This window comes from Lepidochelys olivacea (genome assembly GCF_965140295.1).
Source record: "Lepidochelys olivacea isolate rLepOli2 genome assembly, chromosome: 4".
Lineage (NCBI taxonomy): Eukaryota > Metazoa > Chordata > Testudines > Cheloniidae > Lepidochelys > Lepidochelys olivacea.
In genome coordinates, this window is record NC_140414.1 from 8,459,589 (window position 1) to 8,480,880 (window position 21,292).

At 44.3% G+C, this 21,292-nt stretch overlaps 2 protein-coding genes across 9 annotated transcripts in view; both read right to left on the minus strand.

The window, feature by feature from the left end:
* Positions 1-6,550, minus strand: part of SPMAP2L (sperm microtubule associated protein 2 like) — a 59,749-nt gene extending 53,199 nt beyond the window's left edge. For 4 of the 8 annotated variants that reach the window (XM_084627168.1, XM_084627162.1, XM_084627163.1 and 1 more), the window contains exons 1-2: positions 6,471-6,550; positions 2,926-3,114 (exon numbers count right to left, since the gene is read on the minus strand). In XM_084627168.1, coding sequence (XP_084483294.1) covers positions 2,926-3,114; positions 6,471-6,489 — 208 coding nt within the window. In that variant the 5' untranslated portion in view covers positions 6,490-6,550. The remainder of the gene's footprint in view (positions 1-2,925; positions 3,115-6,470) is intronic. The other 4 variants (XM_084627167.1, XM_084627166.1, XM_084627164.1 and 1 more) reach the window with 3 other exon arrangements.
* A 12,972-nt stretch (positions 6,551-19,522) lies between these two features.
* Positions 19,523-21,292, minus strand: part of ARL9 (ARF like GTPase 9) — a 34,553-nt gene continuing 32,783 nt past the window's right edge. Inside the window, exon 4 of the mRNA XM_084626608.1 lies at positions 19,523-20,972. Coding sequence (XP_084482734.1) covers positions 20,793-20,972 — 180 coding nt within the window. The 3' untranslated portion in view covers positions 19,523-20,792. The remainder of the gene's footprint in view (positions 20,973-21,292) is intronic.

Consider the following 21,292-nt stretch of genomic DNA (forward strand, 5'->3'; position numbering starts at 1 on the left):
GGAGGTTGAAAGAAAGGGCACCTGGCTTTCACAGAGTGATATCTGAGAACAGGGTCACATAATTGTGATCAGCCTAAGGCAGGTACTGGTGTAAAGACAGGCTTCCTCTTCACTGGAGGAGAGGGTTAGGAGCGGCTTTCTGGCTTTGACAAGCACCGAGCCAAGGCCCCTGCCCTTAAGCAGAAGCCAGCTTCTCTGGTGCCTGTTTCCATGTGGTGAGCACCCCCCTCCCCACTTCCTTCAGGTACTCAGCGGAGACTGTAGCTCCAGCCAACAACCTCACAGAGCTCCCATCATCCATCAGCTGAGTTTGTAAGTTACACAAACCATGGCTAAGGCTCTCATGGAACCTGCAAACACAATAGCCACTATACATATTACTCCTAATGGCCACAAGGCTGGATTCTCCTCATGCTTACACTGGTGTTATGCTGTTGTAACTCCACTGACTGGAATGGGGTTTCTCTTGACTTAGACCCATGGAGCAGGAGAAAAATTAGGCCCATAATCTCCACAGAGACCTTAGTATAACTTCCAGAAATAAAAAATGTGGGATTGCCTTGCATCTTGAGGAGTCCTTTAGCCTTGTGCAAAGTGTGTGCAAAGCACCACCAGTCTGAGCTGGGAGCACTTCACACCAGTTCTGCACAGGAATAAATAACTCCACAAGGTGAAACAATAGAGAGAATCGGACCTAGCTCTAAAATTTTCAACGCAGCCTTAGTAAAAATAGTCCTATGCCCAAAGTCTCAAAAGTACTACTAAATACATTCCTAAATGTCCTTCTTCTCTCAGTTATTCTATTTTGTATCTATTAAGTAAACAAATGCATGCTGGAAGCTTTTACAAAAAAGGAAAGAACGCTTTTTTTAAAAAGTCTCTTATTGCAAAAATGATGAGCCTCCAGCTCCTTGGGTTAGAAACCGAACATGAAAAACGTGAGGAGGAAAGAAACATCTTCTGAAGAAGTTACACAGTTGTTTGTGTGCACATGGAGAACTGGGCTTACAACCTTAGCTGTGGAATAATGTAGCTCCACACCTCAGTGTCTAGTATCTGATGGAAAAGCTTGCCCTCTGCTGGAACGCTTTCTCAAAAGTCATGGTCAATGTAACATTGTACCAGACGTGATATAGGACAGAAATGAACACTATTTACTGTTCAAGCAGAAAAGGAGAGAGAGTCAAGACAGTGCAACATTCAGGCGTTATTCCTTCTTCTATGTATGCTGTTTTCTCATCAAACACTTCCTGTGTAACTCACCTAAAGGTTTACCATCCCCTGATGATAACCTAGGCAGGCCTAGTTTCTTCAGATACCTCAGCAAGTGCCTGGGCGTTAGCCTGGCTCCCCCAAACAACTCCCACCTCTCTTTCGGGGGGGAGGGATAGCTCAGTGATTTGAGCATTGGCCTGCTAAACCCAGGGTTGTGAGTTCAATCCTTGAGGGGGCCATTTAGGGATCTGGGGCAAAAATTGGGGATTGGTCCTGCTTTGAACAGGGGTTGGACTAGATGACCTCCTGAGGTCCCTTCCAACCCTGATATTCTATGATTCTTAAGAGAGTGTTCCTTTTTAAACGTCAGGATCCTTTTGCTCTCCTGGGTCCCTAGGCTTTTCCCCATTCTGGCATGGTCTCTTGGCAACCCTCAAATGCTTGCTGAAAAGTGCCTTACCGTGAGCCATTTTTTTTCCTTCCTGACAACCCCCTAGTAAACTAAACCAGAATATTCGCACAGCAAACATCCTGCTAACCAGACCAAGACACATTCATTGCTGCAGGCGCCACCAATTTGGGAGACTTAATGTACCTTTCTACACACAATACACTATTTGAAAGCTTATTATGTCCACTCTAACATGAGCTGTCAAGTGGTGCCATCACCATAGAAATAGGGATAAACAATGGTATCATCAACGTGTTGAAATATTAGCATTTGTTTTTGTTAGTTTAATGACTCTATGAATTATTTTCAAGACATAAAATTAGATTTCTTTGTGACCTCAAAGCATCATAACAAAAAGGGTAAAACAAAATCTAATAATAAATGTGTACAGGTACCATTAAAACGTAATCACGCTTGTGACATTTCTAGTCATTATCTAGTTCATCATTATGGTCTCCGTGGAGAGTGCATGGGATTCGAGAGTCTTCCTTGCTGTGGCAGTGTGCAGTTCTGTGCAGGGAAGATTGCGCCTGTAGTCAGAACAGATGATTGTGGAGTAACCTCTACTGGCAGAGGCACAAACAAGGTGTTGTAGAAGCTCAGATGCCATCGGGCCCTTGAATTCAGAAAGTAGTTCACTATCTCCATTTTCCCCATCCATGTTGCACTGGTGATCCAGTATCTGGCTTACCTATGTGCAAAGGTGTCCAAATCTTTGTTTGCCAACATGCTCTTTTGACTTGTTCTTCAGAACTATCCTCACATGGTGGGAGTCTGGCCAGTGACCTGTCCTTTTTGATGGCTAGATTGAGGCGCAAGCAATGTAGGTCTCAGGGTCTCCTTTTTCGCTCGCTCTGGTCTTACAGCACTGCTACCAACTTCCTTGCTGCAGAAATTGCAGCTTGTCCATCACTCTCACAATTTGACAAGATCTCTGAAGCAGTAAGCTCCCTTTCTTTTGACAACATTAAACAGATTTTTTTCCCCAATACCAAACAGGGATAACACAAAATCACAAGCTGTTAATGCATGTATAACAGGAAATATGCTGCAGAAATCAGGAGTGAGTGCATCACAGATTGCATGTACAGGCATGAAGCGATGCTTGTCAGTTGTACTGCTAATGGTGCCTGTTTCAATCCACACATTATCTCTGTGTTCCATTTTTTGAAAGCAGTGAACAGCAATGACCAAAACATCTCTATCAGGTCACTTAATTACAATGGTTTCTTTGACATCAAGAGACCCAAAAGACATACCTGGGAAGAGTTTTGTCTGCATGAAGTGCCGTCTGATTGAGCTGATGGAAGAAAACATCCGAGGATTGGAGATGCAGGTGGAAAGTCTAATTGAGTTTAGAAGGGGGTTCGAGTGGATTATGGAGCAAAGACATGAGGCGGCTGAAGGGAAAAGCTCAGACTTGCAGATGGAAGCAGGACCGAAGAACTCTGAGGTGAAGAAAATCGACAGTGGAAGCATGTAACTAAGAGAACCAGGCAGAGGAAAAGACGGGCTAGTGAAGGAGAAATAGAGCTCAAGAACAGGTTTTCAGAGTTGGAAAATGAAGAAGGGGCTCAGCAGGTGGTCACTGAAGATGGAAGGGCAAGGAAGAAGAGAAGAGCGGCTAGTCCTAAAGGAAAAGGGGAAGAGTCAATGGAGACTACACCAAATATGAGCCCCAGAAGGATACAGGATGGGTTGAAGAAGATTACAAGGGACAATAGGAATGGAAAGAACTTGCAGCCAGAGGGAACAGGGGATAGACCGGAGAATCGCACCATCACCAGGAAAAGGCAGGTCTACATGATCGGGGACTCCTTACTGAGAAGAATGGACAGGCCTGTAACCAGAGCTAATCCAGAGAATAGAAGGGTGTGCTGCCTTCCAGATGCTAAGATATGGGATGTGGACCTGAGGTTGAAGAGGATCCTAAGGGGAGCGGGAAAGAATCCACTGATCGTCCTTCATGTGGGAACAAATTTTACAGGTAGATTCTCACTTGAACAGGTTGGGGAAGATGCTCCACCAGCGGCGAGTGCACCCCGTAACAAGTAGGCAACCCCATCATTTCGCCAGATTGGCTTAGGAAAGGAATTTTGACCATCAGCCAATTTAACATGGCACTTTCCTCCCTTTTACAATATTAAAATTGAGGTCCAATCTAGAGCCTAAGAAGGAGTGGCAATATTCCCAAATTAGACATGCCCTCTCCCATCTGTTTGGCCCCATGCCTGAGCTAACCTGACTCACCTGAACTGCTTTCATTCCTCCAAATATTATCCAGATTGCCAAGATCTATGGCAACACTATATGCACACAGGGCCAGCAAATTTGAAATAAACATGAAAACCCCAAAAAGAAATGAGAGGAGGAACTAGGATTGAAACCAATTGAAACAAAATTTAGCCAGTGCTCCTTAGATCTCCATTTAAGCTTAATCCATCCGAAAATCATATAGAGTATGCATTGGACCCCTCTCCAACTGATCGAAACAGCTGCTGCTAAGGCAGACAAAGGTTGGTGCCATGATTCAGCAGGTGCTAACTTAACACATGTACTCTGGGAAGGCTCCTACACCAGGCAGAAGTGAATGGCAGAGTTAATTTTTTCCGATCAAATAAAATTTGTTACAAGCTAAACAGGTAATTTGAAACCTAATGGATGTTAATTGGAAGCTGAATAAAGTGAAAAACTTTGGCTAAGCAGAGTGTTAATAATTGCTGAAAGACTAGCACTACAAACATGGAAATCCAAAAGGGGACCAAAGACTGGAGCACAGACATGGTAAACTGGGCCCCCATGGAAAGAATCGTACACACCTTAACAGCAATAGCCAAGAACAACTCTCCGCCATGTGGGATGCTTTCCTGCAAGTAGCTGGATGATCTTATTAATAGGGCTGTCGATTAATCACAGTTAACTCACGTGATTAATTCAAAAAAATTAATCGCAATTAAAATAATTTACTGTGATTAATCACAGTTTTAATTCACTGTTAAACAAGAAACTACCAATTGAAATGTATTAAATATTTTGGATGCTTTTCTACATTGTCATATATATGTTGTATTCTGTGTTGTAATTGAAATCAAAGTGTATATTTTAATTACAAATATTTGCACTGTAAAAATGATAGAAGAAATAGTATTTTTCAATTCACCTCATACAAGTACTGTAGTGCAATCTCTTTGTCCTGAAAGTGCAACCTCCAAATGTAGATTTTTTTTGTTTGTTACATAACTGCACTCAACAACAAAACAATATAAAACTTCAGAGGCTATAACTCCACTCAGTCCTACTTCTTGTTCAGCCAATAGCTAAGACAAACAAAGGTTATTTCATTTACAGGAGATAATGCTGCCCTCTTCTTATTTACAATGTCACCAGAAAGTGAGAACAGGCATTTGCATGGCATTTTTGTAGCTAGCATTGCAAGGTAATTACATGCCAGATACGCTAAACATTCGTATGCCCCTTCATGTTTCAGCCACCATTCCAGAGGACATGCTTCCATGCTGATGATGCTTGTTAAAAAAAATAATCTGTTAAATAAATTTGTGATTGAACTCCTTGGGGGAGAATTGTATGTCTTCGGCTCTGTTTTACCCGCATTCTGCCATATATTACATGTTACAGCAATCTTGGATGATGACCTAGCACATGTTGTTGTTCGTTTTAAGAACACTTTCACTGCAGATTTGACAAAATGCAAAGAAGGTACCAATGTGAGAATTCTAAAAATAGTTACAGCACTTGACCCAAGATTTAAGAATCTGAAGTGCCATCCAAAATCTGAGAGGGACAAGGTGTGGAGCATGCTTTCAGAAGTCTTAAAAGAGCAACACTCAGATGCAGAAACTGCAGAACCCAAACCACCAAAAAAGAAAATCAACCTTCTGCTGGTGGCATCTGACTCAGATAATGAAAATGAACATGCGTCTGTCCGCACTGCTTTGGATGGTTTTTGAGCAGAACCCATCATCAACATGGACGCATGTCCCCTGGAATGGTGGCTGAAGCATGCGCATCTGGCACGTAAATATCTTGCGACGCCGGCTACCACAGTGCCATGAGAACACCTGTTCTCACTTTCAGGTGACACTGTGAACAAGAAGCGGGCAGCATGATCTCCTGCAAATGTAAACAAACTTGTTTGAGCGACTGGCTGAACAAGAAGTAGGACTGAGTGGACTTGCAAGCTCTAAAATATGACATTGTTTTATTTTTGAATGCAGTATTTTTGTACATAATTCTATATTTGTAAATTCACCTTTTAAGATAAAGAGATTACACTACAGTACTTGTATAAGGTGAATTGAAAAATACTATTTCTTTTGTCTTTTTACAGTGCAAATACTTGTAACCAAAAATAATAACAAGTGAGCACTGTGCACTTTGCATTCTGTATTGTAACTGAAACAGATATATTGGAAAAAGTTGAAAACATCCTAAAACCTTTAAATAAATGGGATTCTATTATTGTTTAACATTGTGATTAATTGTGCAATTAATCACGATTAATTTTTTTAATCGCTTGACAGCCCTACTTACTAATGCCGGGGTTTGGCGGCCCGTGAATGGCGCTCTGCAAAGCCCTGCCCCAGAGCTCCGCACGCGTCGGGGGCCAGCCGAGCCCGGCCCCGGTGCGGGCGGGGGTCAGGCTGGGCACGGCCAGTCGCTGCCGCTCTCCGTACAGCGGCACCCGGAGCACCAGCGCGGCCGGGGGAAGGTGCCGCTCCCCGGCAGGGCGGCTGCACGTCCCGGTCCCGGTCCCGCCCCGCCCCGCGCAGGGCCCTGCACCCACCTGGCTGCCGGCCCGCCATGCTGAGCGCCGGCCCCGCTCCGCGCCCGCCGGCCCGGGCTTGGCGCCGCCCTTTGTCCCGGTCGCCAGGGCAACCGCGTTCTCAGCCACAGAAATGGGGCGGCGCGCGCCGCTGTAGGTGCGTGGCTCGAGGGCAGCTCGCGCGCTGCAGCGCCCCCTGCTGCTAGAAGCCGGCTTGCAGCGCCCCCGCGGCCAGGGCTGGGGCCGGGGGCACCGGCTGGGCTCAGAGCCCCCGCGGCCGGGGCTGGGGCCGGGGTCCCCGGCTGGGCTCAGAGCCCCCGCGGCCGGGGCTGGGGCCGGGGTCCCCGGCTGGGCTCAGAGCCCCCGCGGCCGGGGCTGGGGCCGGGGTCCCCGGCTGGGCTCAGAGCCCCCGCGGCCGGGGCTGGGGCCGGGGTCCCCGGCTGGGCTCAGAGCCCCCGCGGCCGGGGCTGGGGCCGGGGTCCCCGGCTGGGCTCAGAGCCCCCGCGGCCGGGGCTGGGGCCGGGGTCCCCGGCTGGGCTCAGAGCCCCCGCGGCCGGGGCTGGGGCCGGGGCACCGGCTGGGTTCAGAGCCCCGCGGCCAGGACTGGGGCCAGGGGCACTGGCTGGGATGGGTTCAGAGTCCCACAGCGGGGGCCAGGGGGACTGGCTGGGGCCAGAGACCCCTGACCATGGCTGTGGCCAGGGGCTCCGACTGGGTTCAGAGCCCTGCGGCCAGGGCTAGGGACTAAGTTGTGATGGGATGCCACCTGGAACTGGGGTACCACTGAGCCCTCTGATCCACCAGCCTGTGCTCCCTTTCCCACTGTACTGCTGTGAGAAGCTGCAAAGCTCTCCAGCCTGCACTTTCACCAGCATACATACAGGCAGGAACACACCCAGCTGCAGTTACATGCAGGCTCTCTAACCGCCAGCTTCCCAGCCTAGGGCCACAGAGCAGTACCATCCTGCCCTGGTCAAATCTGGCTAGTATATGGGTTTAAATACCACATTTGCCTCTCCCTCAATGTGAAGAAAACAATGCACATTTGTGGTAACCAAGCAGAGCTTTTCCTCAAGCACTCCAGTCAAAGCTCACTGGTTTAGATTAAAACAAAAATAAATTTATTAACTACAAAAGACAGATTTTAAGTGATTATAGCAAACAGATCAAAGCAGATTACCTAGCAAATAAACAAAAATCACAAACTAAGCTTTATATACTAAATAGATTGGATATGAATTAGCAAATTCTCACCCTGAGTGATAAACAGGCTGGCAGATTCTTAAGGCACAAGCTACCTTTGCTTTGCAGCTTGGGTTTCCCAGGTTTTCATACACAGGCTAAAAATTAGGACTTTCAAGCGATTAAAAAAAATAATTGTGATTAATCGCACAATTAAAAAAAATCATGATTAATTGCGCTATTAAACAATAATAGAATATCATTTATTTAAATATTTGTGGATGTTTTCTACATTTTCCAGCATATCTATTTCAATTACAATACAGAATACAAAGTGCACAGTGCTCACTTTATATTTATTTTTATTACAAGTGTTTGCACTTTAAAAAGACAAAAGAAATAGTATTTTTCAATTCACCTAATACAAGTACTCTAATGCAATCTCTTTATCATGAAAGTTGAACTCACAAATATAGAATTCTATACAAAAAAACTGCATTCAAAAATAAAACAATGTAAAACTTCAGAGCCTACAAGACCACTCAGTCCTACTTCAGCCAATTTCTCAGACAAACAAGTTTGGTTACAATTTGCAGGAGATAATGCTGCCTGATTCTTGTTTACAGTGTCACCTGAAAGTGAGAACAGGCGTTCTCATGGCACTGTTGTAGCCGGCGTCGCAAGATATTTATGTGCCAGATGCACTAAAGATTCATATGTCCCTTCGTGCTTCAACCACCATTCCAGGGGACATGCATCCATGTTGATGATGGGTTCTGCTCAAAAACCATCCAAAGCAGTGCGGACCGACGCATGTTCATTTTCATTATCTGAGTCAGATGCCACCAGCAGAAGGTTGATTTTCTTTTTTGGTGGTTTGGGTTCTGCAGTTTCTGCAGTTTCTGCATCTGAGTGTTGCTCTTTTAAGACTTCTGAAAGCATGCTCCACACCTTGTCCCTCTCAGATTTTGGATGGCACTTCAGATTCTTAAATCTTGGGTCAAGTGCTGTAACTATTTTTAGAAATCTCACATTGGTACCTTCTTTGCATTTTGTCAAATCTGCAGTGAAAGTGTTCTTAAAACGAACAACAACATGTGCTAGGTCATCATCCAAGATTGCTGTAACATGTAATATATGGCAGAATGCGGGTAAAACAGAGCCGAAGACATACAATTCTCCCCGAAGGAGTTCAGTCACAAATTTAATTAACGCATTCTTTTTTTAATGAGTGTCATCAAAGCATGTCCTCTGGAATGGTGGCCGAAACATGAAGGGGCATACGAATGTTTCGTGTACCTGGCACATAAGAACCTTGCAATGCTAGCTACAAAAATGCCATGCAAATGCCTGTTCTCACTTTCTGGTGACATTGTAAATAAGAAGAGGGCAGCAGTATCTCCTGTAAATGTAAATAACCTTGTTTGTCTTAGCAATTGACTGAACAAGAAGTAGGACTAAGTGGACTTGTAGCCTCTGAAGTTTTACATTGTTTTGTTTTTGAGTGCAGTTATGTAACAAAAAAATTCTACATTTGGAGGTTGCACTTTCAGGACAAAGAGTACAATACACTACAGTACTTGTATGAGGTGAATTTAAAAATACTATTTCTTTTGTTTATCATTTTTACAGTGCAAATATTTCTAATAAAAATAATAATATAAAGTGAAAATTTTACACTTTGTATTCTGTTTTAATTGAAATCAATATATTTGAAAATGTAGAAAACCATCCAAAAATATTTAAGAAATGTCAATTGGTATTCTATTGTTTAAGACTGCAACTAATCATAATTAATTTTTTTGAGTTAATCGTGTGAGTTAGCTGCGATTAATCGACAGCCCTACTAGAAATCCCTTAGTCTGGGACCATCACTTCCCCCAGTTTAGTCTTTGTTCCTTAGATGTTTCCAGGTGTGTTGTTGTAGGGAGAGTGAGGTCCCATCATGATGTCATTTTCTCCCTTTTATATCTTCTCCCCACTTGCTGGAAAGCTCTTTTGCTGTGACCTGGGTCAAACAGTTCCCATTGTGCAGTGCTATCTCTGAGAGGTTTGTGTTGTACACAGTTCCTGGGGTAATCCTGGTGCTTGTGTGCATTTCCTCAATAAGCCATTCACATTGTTTGGCCTTTTTACTGTTGTACCTGGCAGGCTGCTTGTGGGTGATTTCAACCTCACAACAGGTTTCAGTAACACATACAGAGCCAAACTTCATAACTTCTCATACGATGATAGCACGTACCATCCAATGAGCTATTACTGTCTAGCGGATCAAGACATTTTGAAAGATACCTCACAAGGCATACTTTGGGCAAAACATATCTTAATTGTATGACAGTGGTGAATAAGGGGGTGCCAGGGTGTCACCGGCCAGGTTCAGAGCCCTGTAGCCAGTGCTGGGGATGGGGCACCGGCTGGTCCAGAAGCCCCAGGGGTAGGGACGGGGTCACTGGTCCGGTTCAGAGCCCTGCAGCCTGGGCTGGAACAGGGACAGGGGCAGCGGCTGGTCCAGAGCCCCCTGGCCAGGGCTGAGGACAGGAACCAGCTGGGTCCAGAGCCCCCGTGGCCGGGGCTGGGATGGAGGCACTGGCTCTGGACAGGGGCTCCTAGGCAGGCTCACCAAGCTCTTACACTCTAGCTGTGATGCTGCCCTAGGTGTGGGTGGCACATCCAGTAGAGTTCAGAGGTGCCCACCCGCATACAATGTAAGCCCATCACCCAAGGTCATGACCAGAGGGAGCGGCGGTTCCAACACCTTATTTGCCCAACACTTATTTCTTCTTCTCCAGCTCCCTGCAGCCAGGCCCAGTGCAGGCTGCTGGATCCTGCTGTGTGCACTGCCCCAACAGTTTAAACCAGTCCACAGCACAGGTAGGTCCTGTCTGCACTGGCCAGGGAACCTGTACTTAAACCTGAATAGCTAGAGAAGCCTTAACATGGGGCCTGATCTTACCAAGGACTGAGCATCTCCTGCAGTGTGCTGCTCAGCTTATGGGAAACAAAGGTGCTCAGCACCACACAGAATCAGACCCCCAGTTTCCCTGGCTATGTAGACTGGGCCTATGGGAGAATGAATCCAGGAAGTGCAGATCTGGGCTGTTAAACATTTTGGGTCGATTCTCCACCCTTACAACATCATTTGTTAAGGAAAGGTAAAGCACCTGTTATGCTGAAAGTATTTAAATCTTGATTTGAGAACTTTAAAATAACTCAGCCAGAGGTCATGGGTCTATTACAGGAGTGAGGAGCTGAGGTTTTGTGGACTGCAGTGTGCAGGAGGTCAGACTAGATGATCATCATGGTCCCTTCTAGCCTTAAAGTCTAGTCTATTAACCTACTAACAGGGAGAGAATTTTAAAACCACTTTACTGACAATGAGTTAAGATCAAGCATAGCATCAGCTTGCTATCAGTTATGCACCCTGTCTATAGATCATAAACTGTATTTACAGAGAAGGAATTCTTTGCACTGGCATTTTTTCCCTACTCTCTCAACTCTGATCTTATATTAAAATAATGTCAAATATTATTTTAAATTAGCAGATGGCATCAGGGCTCTGCCCTGTCTGTTAGGAATGGCATATTTTTTTTTCTTCTGACAGTATTGCAGTCCCAGTGTTGCCAACTCTCACAGCTTCAACAGGAGTCTCATGATATTCAATGCTTTCTTTAAAAACCCAGCTTCTGGAGTCATGATTACTTTGAGAATCTCAGCATTCACTTTAAAAATAAGTTTATAGCCCTCATGGATGTGAAGAAAAGCTTTAAAATGTGACCCCTAAAGCCTATGACACCAGAAGGCAAAGAAAAGGAACCCAAAAGTTATTTTTAAAATCTTGTAATTCTGAGTGCTTGGGATTGATAATACTGCATCCCCATGGTCTTCTCTTTCAACTCCTTCCAATTTGAGCATTTTCTTTTTAAAGATTTAAAAAAATTCTCTTGTAGTTGTCTATGAATTTGTCATGGCTATGGCTGCTGTAGTGTTTGCCCCTTGTGCCTGCCCTAGCTGGAAGAAGACGGAGTCTCCGATTCATAGATTCTAAGGGTACGTCTTCACTACCCACTGGCTCAGCGGGTAGTGATCGATCTATTGGGGATTGATTTATTGCGTCTCGTCTAGATCCACCTCGGCAGGAGGAGTAAGCAGCGTCGATGGGGGAGCTGCTGCGGTCAACTCGCCGCTGTGAGGACGGCCAGTAACTCGAACTAAGATATTTCGACTTCAGCTATGCGAATAGAATAGCGGAAGTTGCGTATCTTAGTTCGAACCCCGCCCCCCAGCGTAGCCCAGGCCTCAGGCTAGCGAACAGGAGCGGCTAATGGGAGTGTTGCAAGGGAGTTCTCCAGGTGAAGGAGGAGCAATTACATGACCCTTGGGGTAAGTTTGGCGTCTGTTGTGTGTGTGTGTTGTGGTGTGCTTGCTGCTGGACTGAAATATACCATGTGTTCTGTTTGTTTGGGGGACCGTGTGCTGAGCCTAGCAGCCTGCTAGGCAAAGCTGAGAGCGTCTTAAGGAGGCTTTGATCCCTAAGCCCTTTAGCACCCATCAACCCTTAACCAGGGGGTGGGGCTTCTCAGGAAGACCAGTGCTTTAAAAAGCCCACTCCTAAAACCAGAGGAGCTAGCGAACAGGGGAGTCTTGTGAGGGACTTTAGAGGAGTGTGAGGGGGGGGCTAGATACACTTAACATTCTTTAAATTTAAAGCCCAAAACACCCCCTGACAAAAATCAAAACAACAACAAAGGAACAAGCTGCAGGAGTAAAAAGAGAATGCAGGCAGAAGTCAAGCAACAGAGTGGGGGCTATCCAATTTATTGCATCCAATGCAGCTCTCTATAAATATATCAGAGGGATAAATACCACAGAGGGAGAAGAATTATTTAAGCTCAGTACCAATGTGGACACAAGAACAAATGGATATAAACTGGCGATCAAGAAGTTTAGACTTGAAATTAGATGAAGGTTTCAAACCATCAGAGGAGTGAAGTTCTGGAACAGCCTTCCAAGGGAAGCAGTGGGAGCAAAAGACATATCTGGCTTCAAGACTAAGCTCGATAAGTTTATGGAAGGGATGATATGATGGGATTAATTAATTGCCAAAATTAGGTTATCTTCAATTATTAGCGGTAGATATGCCCAATGGCCCGTGATGGGATGGGATCTGAGTTACTACAGAGAATTCTTTCCTGGGTGTCTGGCTGGTGAGTCTTGCCCATATGCTCAGGGTTTAGCTGATCGCCATATTTGGGGTCAGGAAGGAATTTTCCTCCAGGGCAGATTGGCAGAGGCCCTGGAGCATTTTTGTCTTCTTCTGCAGCGTGGGACACGGGTCACTTGCTGGAGGATTAGCTGCACCTTGAAGCCTTTAAACCACCATTTGAGGACTTCAGTAGCTCAGACATAGGTTAGGGGTTTGTTACAGGAGTGGGTAGGTGAGATTCTTTGGCCTGCTTTGTGCAGGAGGTCGGACTAGATGATCATAATGGTCCCTTCTGACCTTAAAGCCTAGGATTCTATGAATGATTACCTGCCCTATGGGCAGGAGGTGTATGTGTGTATTCGGTGCAAGGAGTTCCTGGCCCTCAGAGACCGTGTACGGGCTTTGGAGACCAGGGTGGCTGAGCTGGAGGAGCTAAGGGAGACAGAGAGGTACATAGATGAGACTTTCTGGGACACAGTAGAATGGTCCCACCCCCAGTCTGACAGCCTCTGTGCTGTTGAGGAGGATGAAAGTCTCAGGGAAGGAGAACATCCAACTGGAGCCAAGGGAAACAATCCCATAGTTGTGGAAGTCCCAGACGATTTTGTGTTATCCTCTTGCACTGATACCTCTCCAGAGGGAACTCCAGTTATTAAGAAGAGACAGGTATTAATAATGGGTGATTCAATGATTAGAAACAGATAGCTGGATTTGCAATGACTGCGAGAACGGCCTGGTGCGACAGTAAGTGCAGATCTCTCAAGACACCTAGATAGACTTATGTGTAGTGCTGGGGAGGAGCCTGTGGTCGTGGTACATGTAGGTACCAGTGACATAGGGAAGGTTAGGAGAGAGGTCCTAGAGGCCAAATTAAGCTGCTAGGTAAGAGATTGGAGTCCAGAGCCTCTATGGTAACATTCTCTGAAATGCTCCCAGTTCCATGCACAGGGCCAGTTAGACAGGCAGAACTGCAGGATCTCAATGCGTGGATGAGATGATGGTGCATGGAGGAGCAGTTGAGATTTCTTAGAAACTGAGGAAACTTTCGGGAAAGGGGGAGCCTATGCTGGAAGGAGGGGCTCCACCTAAACCAGAATGGAACCAGAGGGCTGGCACTTCACATTAAAAAGGTTGTAGAGCAGTTTTTAAACTAAGGGCTGGGAAACGCCGACAGGTGCGGAGGAGCACGTGGTTCGGACAGAGACATCCCTTAGGGGAGGCTCTATTAATAGAAATTCTCTATGTCCTAGTAAGGAGGAGGGGATGGAAGATGATAAAAGACTGGTAGGATCTGATAAGAAACAGTTAAATGAAAAAAAGCCCCATTCAATTACATCATGTAATCACAAACAGCTAAAAAGTGACAAGTTTTTAAAGTGCTTATATACCAATGCTAGAAGTCTAAATAATAAGATGGGTGAACGAGAATGGCTCGTGTTAAAGGAGGATATTGATATAACAGGCATCACAGAAATTTGGCGGAATGCGGATAATCAATGGAACACAGTAATACCAGGGTACAAAATATATTGGAAGGACAGAAGAGATCGTGCTGGTGGGGGAGTGGCACTATATGTGAAAACGTAGAATCAAATGAAGTAAAAATCTTAAATGAACCAAACTGTACCATAGAATCTCTATGGATAGTAATTCCATGCTCTAATAAGAATATAGCAGTAGAGGTATATTACCGACCACCTGACCAGGATGGTGATAGTGACTGTGAAATGCTCACGGAAATAAGGGAGGTTATTAAAATAAAAAACTCAATAATAATGGGGGATTTCAGCTATCCCCATATTGACTGGGTACATGTCACCTCAGGACAGGATGCAGAGATAAAATTTCTTGACACCTTAAATGACTGCTTCTTGAAGAAGCTAGCCCTGGAACCCACAAGAGGAGATGCAATTCTTGATTTAGTCCTAAGTGGAGCACAGGATCAGGTCCAAGAGGTGAATATAGATGGACCGCTTCGTAATAGTGACCATAATATAATTAAATTTAACATCCCTGGGACGGGGAAAATACCACAGCAGCCCAAATATGGTAACATTTAATTTCAGAAAGGGGGGGCTACACAAAAATGAGGAAGTTAAATAGAAATTAAAAGGTACAGCACAAAAAAATGAAATCCCTGCAAGCTGCATGGAAACTTTTTAAAGACACCATAATAGAGGCTCAATTTAAATGTACACCCCAAATTAAAAGACATAGTAAGAGAACCAAAAAAGTGCCACTGTGGCTAAACAACAAAGTAAAAGAAGCAGTGAGAGACAAAAAGTGAAAGTTAAAGTGAAAGTTAAATCGTAGTGAGGAAAATAGAAAGGAGCGTAAAGTCTGGCAAATTAAGTGTAAAAATATAATTAGGAAGGCCAAAAAAGGATTTGAACAGCTTGCCAAAGACTCAAAAAGTAATAGCAAAAAAAAATTTTTAAGTACATCAGAAGCAGGAAGCCTGCTAAACAACCAGTGGGGCCACTGGACGATCGAGATGCTAAAGGAGCACTCAAGGATGATAAGGCCATTGCGGAGAAACTAAATGAATTCTTTGTATAGGACTTCATGGCTGAGGATGCGAGGGAGATTCCCAAATCTGAGCCATTCTTTTAGGTGACAAATCTAAAGAACTGTCCCCGATTATAGCAGAACTACTAACTATAGTCTATAACCTATCATTTAAATCAGCTTCTGTACCAAATGACTGGATGATAGCTAATGTGACATCCATTTTTAAAAAGGGCTCCAGAGGTGATCCTGGCAAATACAGGCCAGTAAGCCTGATTTCAGTACCGGGCTAACTGGTTGAAACTATGGTAAAGAACAGAATTGTCAGACACATAGATGAACATAATTTGTTGGGGAAGAGTCAACATGGATTTGTAAAGGAAATCTACTAGAATTCTTTAAGGGGGTCAACAAGCATTTGGACAAAGGGGATCCAGTGGATATAGTGTACTTAGATTTTCAGAAAGCCTGTGACAAGGTCCCTCACCAAAAGCTCTTAAGCAAAGTAAGCTCTCATAGGATAACAGGGAAGGTCCTCTTATGGATTGGTAACTGGTTAAAAGATAGGAAACAAAGGGTAGGAATAAATTGTCAGTTTTCAGACTGGAGAGAGGTAAGTAGTGGTGTCCCCCAGGGGTCTGTACTGAGCCCAGTCCTATTCAACATATTCATAAATGATCTGGAAAAGGGGGTAAACAGTGAGGTGGCAAAATTTGCTGATGATACAAAACTACTCAAGACAGTTAAGTCCCAGGCAGACTGCGAAGAGCTACAAAAGGATCTCTCAAAACTGGGTGACTGGGCAACAAAATGGCAGATGAAATGTAATGTTGATAAATGCAAAGCAATGCACGTTGGAAAACATAATCCCAACTATACATATAAAATGATGGGGTCTAAATTAGCTGTTACCACTGAAGAAAGATCTTAGAGTCATTGTGGATAGTTCTCTGAAAACATCCACTCAATGTGCAGCAGCAGTCAAAAAAAGCAAACCGAATGTTGGGAATCATTAAGAAGGGGATAGATAATAAGATAGAAAATATCATATTGCCTCTATATAAATCCATAGTACGTTCACATCTTGAATACTATAGGCAGATGTGGTTGCCCCATCCCAAAAAAGATACATTGGAATTGGAAAAGGTTCAGAAAAGGGCGACAAAAATGATGAGGGGTATGGAACGGCTGCCATATGAGGAGAGATTAATAGGACTGGGACTTTTCAGCTTGGAAAGGAGATGACTAAGGGGGGATATCATAGAGGTTTATAAAATGACGACTGGTGTGGAGAAAGTAAATAAGGAAGTGTTATTAACTCCTTCTTATAACACAAGAACTAGGGGTCACCAAATGAAATTAATAGGCAGAAGATTTAAAACAAACAAAAGGAAGTATTTTTGCACACAATGCAGTCAACCTGTGGAACTCCTTGCCAGAGGATGTTGTGAAGGCCAAGACTATAACAGGGTTCAAAAAAGAACTAGATAAGTTCATGGAGGATAGGTCCATCAATGGCTATTAGCCAAGATGGACAGGGATGGTGTCCCTAACCTCTGTTTGCCAGAAGCTGGAAATGGACAACAGGAGATGGATCACTTGATGATTACGTGTTCTGTTCATTCCCTCTGGGGCACATTGGCCATTGTTGGAAGGCAGGATACTGGGCTAGATGGACCTTTTGTCTGACCCAGTATCGTCGTTCTTATGTTCTAAGGCCAGAAGATATCATTATGATCAACCAATCTGACCTGCATAGCTCACCTGCCAGAGAATTTTACCAGTAATTTCTGTATTAAGTCCATAACCTCTGTTTTGAGCTATCATCACTTCTTTCTCAGCTTAGGGCAAAGGGCAAGGAAACAAAGCAGTAGTGGTGTCACCGAATTTGGTTAAAGTTCTGCTCCAGTAGTCTATCTGGCAGAAAAATTAGTTTTGGTCTGTTCTTTCAGTCAGTAAAGTCCAATATTTTGGGTCAGATCTGCTCCTGGAGTAGGGTTCAGCACTATACAGGCGGAATGGTGAGGCTGGAAACTGGACACAGTCGGAGGTTTGAAATGAACACACTTTCTCTCTCATGCTGCTTGTTTGGGAGGGTGTTTGAATGAACACCCCCTTCCTTTCCCCAGCCAATCAACTAACAGGAGTGGCCCAAGCAACGGTTGCAGGCAGTCACTGTTAACCAGGGGGAGAGTGCTAGCTGCCTGAGCAGAGTCCAGGAAGTGGGAGGTGAAGCAGCAGCCTGGAACAGGAAATGTGTTCGAAGCAGAGGAAAGGAGGTCTTTGGAGAAAGAGTGGGAAGCCTGGGACCAGGATGGGGTGCAGAAAGGGAGGGGGAGAGAGAATGGTATCTGGGGCTGCAATGAGGAATTACAAAGAATCATAGAATCATAGAATATCAGGGTTGGAAGGGACCCCTGAAGGTCATCTAGTCCAACCCCCTGCTCAAAGCAGGACCAATTCCCAGTTAAATCATCCCAGCCAGGGCTTTGTCAAGCCTGACCTTAAAAACCTCTAAGGAAGGAGATTCTACCACCTCCCTAGGTAACGCATTCCAGTGTTTCACCACCCTCTTAGTGAAAAAGTTTTTCCTAATATCCAATCTAAACCTCCCCCACTGCAACTTGAGACCATTACTCCTCGTTCTGTCATCTGCTACCATTGAGAACAGTCTAGAGCCATCCTCTTTGGAACCCCCTTTCAGGTAGTTGAAAGCAGCTATCAAATCCCCTCTCATTCTTCTCTTCTGCAGGCTAAACAATCCCAGCTCCCTCAGCCTCTCCTCATAACTCATGTGTTCCAGTCCCCTAATCATTTTTGTTGCCCTTCGCTGGACTCTCTCCAATTTATCCACATCCTTCTTGAAGTGTGGGGCCCAAAACTGGACACAGTACTCCAGATGATGCCTCACCAATGTCGAACAGAGGTAGACGATCACGTCCCTCGATCTGCTCGCTATGCCCCTACTTATACATCCCAAAATGCCATTGGCCTTCTTGGCAACAAGGGCACACTGCTGACTCATATCCAGCTTCTCGTCCACTGTCACCCCTAGGTCCTTTTCCGCAGAACTGCTGCCTAGCCATTCGGTCCCTAGTCTGTAGCGGTGCATTGGATTCTTCCATCCTAAGTGAAGGACCCTGCACTTATCCTTATTGAACCTCATCAGATTTCTTTTGGCCCAATCCTCCAATTGGTCTAGGTCCTTCTGTATCCTATCCCTCCCCTCCAGCATATCTACCACTCCTCCCAGTTTAGTATCATCTGCAAATTTGCTGAGAGTGCAATCCACACCATCCTCCAGATCATTTATGAAGATATTGAACAAAACCGGCCCCAGGACCGACCCTTGGGTCACTCCACTTGATACCGGCTGCCAACTAGACATGGAGCCATTGATCACTACCCGTTGAGCCCGACAACCTAGCCAGCTTTCTACCCACCTTATAGTGCATTCATCCAGCCCATACTTCCTTAACTTGCTGACAAGAATACTGTGGGAGACCGTGTCAAAAGCTTTGCTAAAGTCAAGAAACAATACATCCACTGCTTTCCCTTCATCCACAGAACCAGTAATCTCATCATAAAAGGTGATTAGATTAGTCAGGCATGACCTTCCCTTGGTGAATCCATGCTGGCTGTTCCTGATCACTTTCCTCTCATGCAAGTGCTTCAGGATTGATTCTTTGAGGACCTGCTCCATGATTTTTCCAGGGACTGAGGTGAGGCTGACTGGCCTGTAGTTCCCAGGATCCTCCTTCTTCCCTTTTTTAAAGATTGGCACTACATTAGCCTTTTTCCAGTCATCCGGGACTTCCCCGGTTCGCCACGAGTTTTCAAAGATAATGGCCAATGGCTCTGCAATCACAGCCGCCATTTCCTTCAGCACTCTCGGATGCAACTCGTCCGGCCCCATGGACTTGTGCACGTCCAGCTTTTCTAAATAGTCCCTAACCACCTCTATCTCCACAGAGGGCTGGCCATCTCTTCCCCATTTTGTGATGCCCAGCGCAGCAGTCTGGGAGAAGCCTAGACTCTAGATGTCTGTGAAAGGGTCTGATTTTGACATTAGCAATACCAGAGTGTAATGAAACCTCAGACTAACTCTACCAGACCATCGTGAGGTTCTGGAATATCAGCTGAGCAGTCTGGTCAGATAAATGAAACTCAGACATGTGACTAAGATAAAATGTTCTGCTTTATATAACTGTTTCAGTGGACAAATGGAAAGGCTGCTGCTACAAAACCTTTGTACAGTATTTGCTGTTACAAAACCTTTGCTTGGTATTTACAGTATTTTCTAAATATTCTTATTAAGGAGATACATTCTTTAAATTAAAGAGACAATGGCAAGATGAACATAATGAACAAATTGTTTTCCTCATCTGTAAATAACCAAAGTAATTTTTAAAATGTGATTTATTTTTCATCTTTGATACTGTGTTTACTTTTTGGCATTTGACTTAGTTCAGGGCCGGTCAATTTGCCCTGAAATAACTTTAATTGTCTTTAAAACCAATATAGTTAAACTAATGCAAAGAGGGTGTCTGGACAGTCTTATCTAGTATAAGAATGGCTAATTTCAGTTTAGCTTAAATGAGTTCCTAACTGAATTAAAATAAACCAAAATAAGCCACTCTTAAACTAAAGTAAGTGTCCCTACAGCCGTCTGCATCACTTTAACTAAACAGATTTAAATTCACACCGTAAATTATACTGTTGAAACTATCTTCTATAGGCAAAGAAACCTTTAGACAGTGGTTTCTACCATCTCAGTTTCACTTCCTGGCTTTCACACACCCAACAAAAGGCTGCAAGCCAAGATTTTCAAAGGGAATTAGTGATTTTGGATGCCCAACTCAAGACTCCTTAAAAGGGCTCAATTTCCAGAAAGTGACGAATGGCCACCCTCTGAAAAAACAGCCCTTCTCAAAGGTGTCAAGCTGACACTCAGAAATTGGGGCATCCAAAATTGCTAGTCACTCCTGAACAATCTTATTCTTCTCAACACTGTGGGGGAATGTTTTCATATTTTTAAGTGCAGAAATCATTGCTATTAGGATTTTGTAAAACATAAAAACAAAAACTAAATTTCAGGCTTAGTTCCTCAGCTGGTATAAATCAGTGTCATGTAACTGAAGTTAATGGAGTAAGGTTGATTTATACCAGCTGAGGATCTGGCTCAGTGTGTCTAAACTGCATCTCCTATTAACTCTGTCTTATTGAAACTTCCCCTGCCCCACAAATACTAAAAAAAAAATACACTGCTTTTCAAAGATATTTTAAACCGCAAACCCTAAATAAAATAGATGTTCGTAACAAATTGACATCATTTTCATATAAACTCAATGCATTAGGAAAAATAAAGCCACATATTTTGATTTGAAAGTGGCTGCAAGCTGGCAATACAATAGTACAGTATCCCATTACTGCTCCCAGGAGAACAGTTGTCACTGAGTTTCTGAAACCAGCTGCGCAATCAGTTCCTTGGCATCCTTCATGCTGGAAGAGATCTCGGAGCCATCCTCTGCCACGTGGGTTCCAATCAGGAACATCTTTCTCTCATCTCCCATTTGAGACAATGCCAGAGCATCATGAATGTCTGTGATGCAATATGCACCTTTGAGATCCTGACCAACAAAGACAAAACAACTCTGTTACTTGCATCTCTTATAAGCACCAATTACACCATTCAGTCTCTGAGGCAAAGACAAGTACATTTGGATAATTGAGAGCGAGTACTGTGAATTGAGGGGAAGATTTTCAAAAGCGCCTAATGGATTTCGGAGCATAAATTCCTATTGACTCAGTGAGATCTGTGCTCCCAAACCCTTCAGCCTTTTGAAAATCTGGCTATCTCCGTTTTAATTTTTCTCTAGCATATAATCCAAGGGCATGATCCTGTTTTATGCTGTTCCAATGTCTCTGACACCAAGGCCCATCCCTGAAC